The sequence below is a fragment of the Brienomyrus brachyistius genome, chromosome 23 (assembly GCF_023856365.1).
Source record: "Brienomyrus brachyistius isolate T26 chromosome 23, BBRACH_0.4, whole genome shotgun sequence".
NCBI classification, from domain to species: Eukaryota; Metazoa; Chordata; class Actinopteri; order Osteoglossiformes; family Mormyridae; genus Brienomyrus; species Brienomyrus brachyistius.
In genome coordinates this window covers 6,975,183-6,985,133 of record NC_064555.1, presented here as the reverse complement: position 1 = coordinate 6,985,133, position 9,951 = coordinate 6,975,183, and the positions used below count along the sequence as shown (strand labels likewise).

Genomic DNA, 9,951 nt, shown 5'->3' with positions numbered 1-9,951 from the left:
GCGCTTACGTAAGAAATTTCACGGCAAAACTATATAATTCCGTCATAACTAGGCGGAGCTATAGCCACCGCACCTATGCTCGGGCCCTCCCCTGGATCGTAGAGAACCCTCCCCTCAGCAAAAAGAGGACCCTCCCACATACTAAATACACATGAAGTTATACTTACATAATATCTCCGAAACTTTTAATAGCTAGAACACAATATTTATGTTTGAGCTATAACTTGCAACTTTGGCAAACTGGCGATCCTCTGCCCATCTTTGCTCCTGAAGAAGTAGGCCCTTCCTCGATGCTGCTATTGTACCGAATCATGATTGCAATCACCTGTTAACATCACCAGTTTCAAATCACATCATTATTTAGTTATTATGCCTCATTACTACCCCTGAATTGCCCCCGTCCCAACTTTTTTTGGAATGTGTTGCAAGCCTGAATGGCAAGAATGGATGTTTATTTACAAATCAAATGATGTTGACCAAAAAATACATGAATTATCTTGTGTTCATACTGTCTGCAATGCAATAAAATTTAAGGGACATTTGTGAATTACTGCTTTATTTTTTTATTCACATTTTCCACCCTGTCCCAACTTTTTCTGATTTGGGGTTGTACATCAAAAGCTCTGGCTTAGTTTGCAAATCCTACAGACTATTTGCAAAGTAATAAAACTGTTACATATAGCGAAATGCGTGTGCAGATTTGTCTCGAACTGAAACTCTCACTCCAGTCATCTGACCAAAGCTGGCAACCCTGCCGTTACCATATCACTTGGACTGATCATTTTCTGTCTGCATCGCCTCCAATTCCCTCACGGCATTCATCCGCAAGTTAAACGTCATTCGACAACTTACTCCATTCGTTCGTTCGGGTCTTTTAATCAAATTTATAATGCGATATACTTAGTAAATGCGGACCCCCAACCAACACGGTACCTAATTGCATCACGACAGTAAACTTCTGCATCCCGATGAAGGGGGAAATAAGAAACTAGGTCTTTAAATACAGAATAAATACAATTTTATTTTGTTTTTCTTATGGATACCAACCAGGTGAAATATCACTACAATATCTGGAAAAAAAATGGACCAATCACGTTAGAGTGAAATATAACATATATGTACATTTTTCCAACGAAGCAAAGCTCTTTCTATCCGTTTCGTTGCATCGTATGTTCAGATAATCGAGACTCCTCACGACAAACTGGACACAAAAAAAAACAACACTTATTTGTCGAGGCGATCCTGCCGTTTAACGTAGCTTTATTGCACACTTTCTTCCATATTCTAATATCTCCGTTATCACTCACTGGCCAAGGCGAAGTTTAAAAAAAACCCCTTTATAAACACACTATTTATGTCACCTTTCTTTTTATATCTCGCCTTTGGTAATTGGGACATGCATTTTCAGTGCAGCTGTCTCAAGCTAAGTGTGACCACTAAGAATTCAGTGCCCTCCATTCCTGGAATATACGGTGCCATTTAGAGCCAGGGCCTGTCGCAAGACTTGTTTTGTATCTACAAACGTTTTAACCGTTAATCTGAAGAGATACTGCTCCCTAACTCTCACTGCCAGTGTCCCCTGTCTTTCTAGATTTCATCTCCAGACACAACATCAAGAGAAACATCCAGCATGCAGGATCTGCTGCCGACGTTAGTTTGCACGGCAGAGTCGCCGACGGTGTGTCTAATAGAAGAGGGAGAAGACGAAGAAGGAAATGAAGGGGGAAGTATTTTCATGGGGGGGGGGGGGGGGGGGGGATGCACTGCTTGGCTGCCCCACCCCAACCTCAGGACTCCTCGTTTTCAGCAGGGGGCGCTGCAGCGGTGGGTGACAGCGCCTCCGCATCTGACTTGCTGGCGATTCGGTCCAGTTCAGCCTGCACATCCGTCAAGCCCAGCTTAGACCCTGCGGGACAGAAGGCCGAGGTTTGCACCGATCGGTCAGTGTGTGGAAGAGATACGCTGAGGACTATCAGGACCAGTGGTGGAGTCTAATCTGCATGGTTTGGACCTGTTCTGGTGCACTAGGGTTGAAAAATCCTGGATCACATCGACCACCTCCACTGAAACACTTCTAATCACACAGGGACAAGTTCCAGAGCACTGAAGTCACATGGAGAGCTCATGACTGCCATCTATTGGTGCAGCAGCTATATACCACGGCCATCTGTTGAGAGTGAGACAGTGTGGGAGTAGTAACCCTAACCCTAACCCCAGAATTACCAATCAGCTTGTAGCATGACAGTTTTCAGATTCTGTACCTGACTTGCGGACTTGTGTGGGCGTGCCGCCCCCTCCACCCGCAGGACTGCCCCCCGGTCCAGGGGCCCCAGCTTTTTTAGTCAGCAGGCTGTTGAAAAAGTTGGCCAGGACCCCTTCGCTTGTCTGGCCACCTGCAAACCCACCAGAGCAGGGAAAGACACAGGACCAGACACGGATTTCCAATACTGCATTGTGATATACCTTACTCTAAGTTACAACTGATGTGACCGTGATTAACCTCTTTCAAAGGTACAACTGCAATGACTGTCCACATTTTCCAGCCTCGTGGTCACACATCTTGTGCCATAATTGGATAAAAGCCCCAAAATGTGTCTGGCACACCCCCTCCCTGTCACAGCGACATCCCCACCCACTCCATACCTGGCTGCATGGGCATCGCGTTGGCCACGTTCGACGCTGCGGAGCGGTTGGTCGTCCGAGGGGACCCGCTGGGGGCTCTGCCAGATGCTTCCTGTCCAGGGAGGGCGCGTACGAGAAATTTAACACAGCCTTTCCCTAAAAAGGTCCCATTTCCTTATTTTGGCTGCTTTTATGAGAGCTGAGTAGGGCATGGGGGGTGGCTGGAATATTCAGCAGGCAGGTCAGGGTGAACAGGTGGGGGGCGCACTGGATGGCATGCCAGATCATCACTAGGCAGGCGCACAGACACAGACACACACACACACATACACACAGTGGGCTGCAGGAAAAAAAACAGAACATACATAGCTGGGGGGGCAGGACTCGAACCCCCAACCCAGGAACTGTGAGCCAGCACACTACCCCTTACGATTACTGTCATCGTTGCGGGTGGTGTTATTCTCAACTGATCGCTTTCCCATGGTGCACAGAGCTGCACTTCCATTGGTTAATCACAGCAATATGACCTCCCCGTGCCCCCTTGCCATTGGGTAGCTCAGTTCCCAATCTGGCGGCAGTCAGGCTGGATTCTGCAATGGGCATGCAGGTAGATCGCAATACTGACCGCAGGCCGTCCAGCCGCCACCGTGGGCTGCTTCGCAATCAGAGCCTGCAAGACGGACAGAATGGACAGGAAGTGAGGCTGGGAGGAGCTAAAGCTAGCAGGCCGACGTGGCAGAGCTCGGGGAAGAGCAGCGCAAACCGTCGCCGTTCCCTCCTACAACAGCTGGCCCACCGCAAGGAATTTCTAAGAAGCTGTCTTTGATACAAAGCGGTCGTTATACTGGCAAAACCAAGAATACACCTGCCAATGACCCTCGCCAGCTGCCCACTGCCTGCACCGACAGATTCGCCAAAAGGGTGTCGCATGGCAGACCTGCATGCTTTGCTCTGGGATTTCCCACTTAAGGCTGATTTATGCATCTCTGTAGAATAACATGCACCTCCCCAGAAAACGTAACTGCACGTTGTGGTGACGCAGGTCGCTTGATAGCATCATAATTCCTCCTACGCAAATGTTTTGCTTTTGTTTCTTTCCAGCTGGGGGGGGGGAGAGAGATATTGAGATAAGTTGTTTTTAGCTCTTCGCTACACTGCTGTTTTTGCCACAATACAAGAGCGGCACTATGTCAGAAAATTTCAGATATCGGCGTATGATTTTTTTGCGATAAATATTGTGATATTTATTGTGAGACAAAAAAAGGAGTTCAAAATAAATCAATTTCTCACAGATTCGTCTGTTACTGATTTAAACAGCAAGGATGAATGTATAAATCAGTCTTTAGGCTCAGCTGCTCCTCAGTCCTCCTCGGAGACACTTACTGCCTGCTATCTGTCACTCGTCAGCTACTCAGCCTAGCAGCTCTTGTCCCTGATGGCAGTTAAGCTGTAAGTAATGTACTATCTGCCTCGCTTCTACGTCAGACAGGACAAAAAGCTTCTGCTAAATAAAATAATTATTTTCAATACCTGCAGCTTCATCAGAAACACCTGGTCATCTTCCGCTAAAATCTCCTTCTCATGCACGAACTATAAAACAAAGAAAACAGATTTCTTCAGCTGGTTAGTACCCTGTAATTTTTCACATACATTTGATTGCTTAGATGATGCAAAAGCAGCATATAATGTTTACCCATTTATTCAGTTAGATCATATACTGACATGATTCAGGTTAAGAGGCCTATTCAATGGTTTAACAGCAGGGTCCAGGTTCCTGGGATGCAGACCAGGATGCCTCTGGGTCGGGAAGACACTCCGTGTTGGACCATTAGTGCTCTAACCTTTCTCACGGGCGGCTTCACAATCACGTCCTCGAAGCTGTCTTCTGCTTTTATCGTCTGGAAGTTTTCGTGCAGGATTGCAATTTTTTTTTCGTTGTCCCATCCTGCTGGGCTGAGAGAGAAGGGAACTGGCTATCAACCTGGCAAACACACGCACAAGCAGGGATGTGTGACACATCCCACCTGCAATCTGCTATTTTACAGTGATTCATTACCACTGTAGTACTGAATACTGCAATATGATGGTTCCCAAGTACAAAACAAACTACAGCATATATGGTAATTTTAGGTGGAAAACATTTTTAAATCAAGAGGTGATTAACTAATTCAGATATTCGCAGAAAAATCCGGAAACATGGCAAACAGGATGTGAACAGGGCAGTTCTGTAAAACAGGAAGTGACACAGAACTCACACAAAGACTGCATCCTTTTCCACGACATGAGCTGGAACACTAAAGGGAAACCCATAGAGTCTGTGGACGAGGTACTTATACAGCACGTCCAGGTTCTTGTTGTCCTTCACTGAAGTGTACACCAAGGCGGCGCCGTCTGGGAGCCGCTTGTCAAGGAGAGTACTGTCTGGGCTGATATGGGGGGGCTATTGTTGACTGTGCGTCTTTGAGCCCCCTCCCAACAAGTAACAACATAAGCGATCAACTGGTACACAGGTACTGAACTGATATACGATCTTAGCATATCTCAAGCAAAAGAATGCTCAAGCTACATTTTCCTCTTTGTTCGCTTAGTCGTCCCGAGGCGTATGATTTAGTGCTGGGCGTGTGCGTCCACATGTTCAGACGCCCCGAAGGCGCGAATGCTGCATTTCACTAGAGTGTCAGTAAAGCCCAACGACTATGATGCACAATGCGGCCACCCTGAGCCCCGAGAAAGGACACATTGCAAGCAGAATCTGCGGACGTTCGACTGGATGAAGTCAAAGTGCTCGTCCCTGTAGTCGTGGTCCTTCTCCAGCGTGCTGACGGCGTCACACTGTGAAGACGGGAAACACATTCAGACAGGAAATCTAGTACAGCCAGAGGTGGACATTTCAGGTCCAGAAAGTAAAAATAATCCAGACCGGGATTTTGTTTCAACCAACCAGCTGCGCATAAAGAGTCACAGTCATATAAGGCTAAAGTGGTTGGTTGAAACAAAATCCTGGTCTGGATTTTTTACTTTCTGGATCTGAAATGTCCACCTCTGAGTATAGCCTCCAGTATGACACAATGGCACCACAGTCCCCTGGAAGTTACACACACTGTGTGGCCCAGGTGTGTTTAAAAGGTGTCAGCAGATGGGCAGAAAAATCTGAGTGTGCAGCAGGCTTGGGGCTCAGTGTGAGTGTGTGTGAGCACATGTCAGTATATATGTGCATGTGTATGAGTGTGTGTGAGTATATGCGAGTGAGCATGAAAGTGTGAGTATGCACATGTGAATGTGTGTGCGCATACGAGTATAACTGAGCGCACATGACTTATGTGCACGTGAGTACATGTCAGAGCGTGTGAATATAAGTGAGTGAGTATGAGTACGTGTGACTGCATGTGTGTATATGCGAGTACAAGTGACTGAGTGTGAGTATGTGCAAGTGCATGATGGTATATGTGAGTGTATGAGTATATGTGACTGACATATCATGTCAATCCTTATGAGTGCTTGGGTACATCTGTGCAAGTTGTGTGTGCATGGGTGTGAGTACGTGTAAGTGTGTGTGAGTACGTGTAAGTGTGTGTGAGTACGTATAGGTGTGTGTGAGTACAAGTAAGCCCTTGTGAGTGTGTGTAAGTACGTAAGAATGCATGTTGTGTGGGTGTGATTCGGCCTCCTCACCTTCGCACACACCACCACCACCGGAACACCAAGGTTGTGCGTCAGTGTTCTCTCACCCAGGGGCAAAACTACACTCTCCTCGTCGGCGTCTGGCAGCAGGAGCGTCTTCCTCTGAGGGGAACCGCTCCCTGGCTCAGTGTACTCCTGAAAGTGCCGCACCACTGTGTGCACGGGGAGGGGGAGGGGGGGGTCAGTATTAACCGTTAAAATAAACTATTAGAATAATACACCGATGGGCCAAAACGCGGAGATCTATCTCATGAAAAGAGTGTGAGCCAAGGTCTGGGATATATCGGATGGTAAGCTAACATTTGGCAATCGTAGTCGAAATGGTGGATGGCAAAGAAACGAGGCAGGAATGAAGACCTGAAGTATTTGGTGCTTTTGACAGGGGTCAGGGTCACGTTGGCGCTCTGACAGGCCTGCAGCCCCGTAGCCTCATACGCTGCAGAGCTCGATGCCCTGTGTGTCGTGGTAAAATACCCCAGTCACCATCGTCAAAAAACAATCTGCCACACACGATAGCCTTCGTTCACATGCTGTATCGTCGGCCGTTCACGGTGTGTCCCTCCTGAGGCCCCTCCCACCACGGCTGACCCCGCCCCCCCCCCCCCCCCCACCCCCCCCGCCTGCCAGATGCTCTGACCCAGTCGCCAGAACACTATGATTTGGCCCTTTGCCAAAGTCACCCAGATCTTTATCTCTGGCCATTTCTTCTGCATTCAGCATGTCCACTACAAGTATGGAATGTCAGCTTACTGTCTCACACCTCGACATGCACCATTCTTACGAGATCACTGTTCACTCCACGTGCTGATGGTCTTAATGTTTTGGCTCATCGGTGTATAATTTAATTATTATAGTTATGCTGTTCATAGTGTAGCCTTGCCTTGTGCCCTCTGCTTCCTCGAATTTGTACTGGACAAGCAGTTATCGATTATATGAAGCAGAACAACAATAATAATAATAATAATAATAATCATAATAATAACAACATTGCAGAGGAGTAAATTTTCCTCTCTGACAATAAAAAATGGCTGACGTAAGTGTCATGAGTCACAAAACTCAGTATAAGTCAATTTTCTTTCCTTTGTAGATGTTAACTACAGTTTTCCCGCTGTTATCCAGGAAGACGTCGACTTCAGAGAGGAGAGAACCTTGTTCCTCAGTCCTATTCTGTTGCATTGGACCATCCCAGCTATGTGAAGCAGACTCCCGTGCTTCGCCAGCCTAACGGACCAGGTGAGTGGACAGCAGGTGGCCCTTGACGTACTTTTCTGTTCCATGTCCCTCATGTCCTCCGGGGGCACCCTCAGCCTGTCGATGTGCTCGCGCACCACGCCAGCCCACTTCTGCAGCGAGTCCAGGGCGCCCCACGGCCGGGACATGTCCACCACCAGCAGAACGATGGTGTCCGTCAGGTTGTCCTGGGATACTGCAAACTTCTGGAGGCCCTTGTGGTACAGGTCGCCGTCCAACACCCATGCGTTACACCTGGTATCGTCTGCAGGGGGAGCCAGAAACGCATTTTTTTATTATTCAAAGCAAAGGAATGCCTATGTAAACAACGAGGGAATTAATCGTTAGCAAATTGCCCAAATAGCAAATAAGGCCTTTCGACTGAAATATAGAAGTCAAACATATACATATTTATATCTAGATAAAGCAACACAGTAATTTTAAAAAAGCACAGTAAATGAGATAAATGAGAATGGTTGTTCACTAGTGCAAATGCGGACTGGGAATCAGGCGTGGTGACTAACGACTTGTGAAAGCTTCTGGGTCACAGTTCACTTTGACCCACTGCCAGTGCCACTGCCTAATGTCACCCGGTCACTGTAGCCATGACTTTGCAATCCCAGGCTGCAACGCGTACATATACGTACCATCAATGTCGTCGTCGTGAACACTGAAATAAAGGTATTCCAGTCCCCTCCCTTTCAGATACTCCTCTACTCCTTGGAGTTTGGCGACCAATGTAGTTTTACCCGCCCCAACCTCGCCTGCAATCCAAAAAAACGGGAGGACGGAGATAATGTGTGTTTTAAATAAATAAACGCAAAAAGCAATTAAGCCGCAACTGCGCCGATATAACCATTTATTATTATGAATGCGGGGAGGCATGAGCGCTCGGCCGCGTCCTCATGCAGACGCACCCAAGACGAGGACGTTCTTCCCGGACGGCAGCTTGGAGCGGGAATGCATAGACACCTCGCTGAGAATCGAAGACCTGCGCATAAATAAAATAAAATAATGAATAAAATAATTTGAAAGGTATTGAGGCAAAGCGTTGACAACACCGCCTCATCCACAAACCGGACCAGCTATTAAATGCCACTATGCGTGCAATGACTGGGAAATGACACGGGTTCGGACGCATTTTAATGCATCCCGACGACATCCCCCGATCCCCTAAATAAATACCATAAATTGTGGCCATCGTCGTCGGCGCCGTTCTGCGCCCCAGGGGCGCCGCGCTCCAGGCTTGAGCCGGTGGATGCCGAGGCAGCCCTGCCCGACGCGGCCATCTTCGAAGGCTTGCGACGCCCATCCGGGGGCCCGGATGTTAACCTGCAGTCGCTGCGCGGAGAGGCGGAGCAGCCGGCGTCTCTACCAGCGAATAACAGGATAACGGCAAAAAAAAGTACAAAAGTGGAAACTTTGTGCAATGATGGACAGACCGGATACGATGAGATGGAAGTCGCCTCCCAATTGTAACAGTGCATAATACATCTTGGTTAAGCTGCATCTCTTACTAGGCTATTTAAAAAGTAGTGTCAGCACCATGGACAGGGCTCATGAAATAGGACGGTCTGCTATGTGACAGTGCAACATGCAGAGAAGTGGCACAAAGCTACGCATAACACTGACAATAAGCAGTATTTCGTCGTTTTTTTTGTCACCGCGCTATTGGTGATGCAGGGCTCTGCAAAGCTTCGCTAAGTGAGATCAGTATGAGCACAATGATCCGATATCGACCATTGGTGCCTTTCGTAATGCAGAGACTCTGCTCATAGCAAAATCTGCAGTGGTGATGCAAATAAAATTTTAATCAGTGGGGAGTCCGCTGCATTAGAGGTGCATTTAATGACGTCGAATATCCCTTGAGTATTTGGAGCAATTAATGTTTTCCTTAATATCATGGATAGAACACTAATGAAAGCGATTATTTCTGACGCGCTCACTGCCTTAGCTGTCACGAAACATAGGATCAGTGTCGGTTTATAGCAAAGTAAGTAGCTGATTACGCTGCAAGCATTTAAACTATGCCTTCCTTTTGGCAGTGCGATTAAACATGCACAGAAACAGGCAGGCAGATGTACGTAACTGTTTCAAGTTCTGGAAGAAGACTAATGCGGCTCAAGTGTCGTCGCCGTTTTATTACATGGTTACACGTAACTGGAATAAAATTGCATACGTTTTTACTATAATATGGCCCATTTGAATTATTAAGGAACCTTGAAATATCCTGCAGTTTCAACTAAAGTTAATACTGCGATGGTGGGGTAGTGACAGGTATCATTTGAGAGAATAGGACTCAGAAACGACGGCAGCCCGCTTCTCTGTAACACCGTCTAACAGTGACTTACACACTGCGCACCATTAACGCCCGAGCAGGTGAGGGAGGACCGCCGCTGCAATAACCACATTACGCCG

The 9,951-nt window shown here is 47.3% G+C and overlaps 1 protein-coding gene across 1 annotated transcript; it reads right to left on the bottom strand.

The window, feature by feature from the left end:
• Positions 1–1,003: 1,003 nt before the first annotated feature.
• On the bottom strand, positions 1,004–8,855 carry dync1li1 (dynein, cytoplasmic 1, light intermediate chain 1). Its single transcript, XM_048993489.1, has 13 exons — positions 8,719–8,855; positions 8,451–8,524; positions 8,181–8,297; positions 7,568–7,798; positions 6,295–6,455; positions 5,361–5,454; positions 4,878–5,013; positions 4,464–4,575; positions 4,153–4,212; positions 3,248–3,292; positions 2,644–2,734; positions 2,262–2,393; positions 1,004–1,906 (listed from the first exon to the last, which is right to left on the bottom strand). The coding sequence occupies exons 1-13, from the start codon at positions 8,820–8,822 to the stop codon at positions 1,788–1,790; spliced, it is 1,476 nt and encodes a 491-aa protein (XP_048849446.1). The 5' UTR covers positions 8,823–8,855; the 3' UTR covers positions 1,004–1,787.
• Positions 8,856–9,951: the final 1,096 nt, after the last annotated feature.

Excerpts from the sequence above, each read along its gene's own strand:
- dync1li1 (XM_048993489.1), bottom strand. The coding sequence starts at position 8,822 with ATGGCCGCGTCGGGCAGGGCTGCCTCGGCATCCACCGGCTCAAGCCTG. Across the intron at positions 8,298-8,450 it reads GAAGAACGTCCTCGTCTTGG|GCGAGGTTGGGGCGGGTAAA; the intron begins GTGCGTCTGCAT and ends TTTGGATTGCAG. Across the intron at positions 2,735-3,247 it reads TGGCGGCTGGACGGCCTGCG|GAAGCATCTGGCAGAGCCCC; the intron begins GTCAGTATTGCG and ends CTCCCTGGACAG.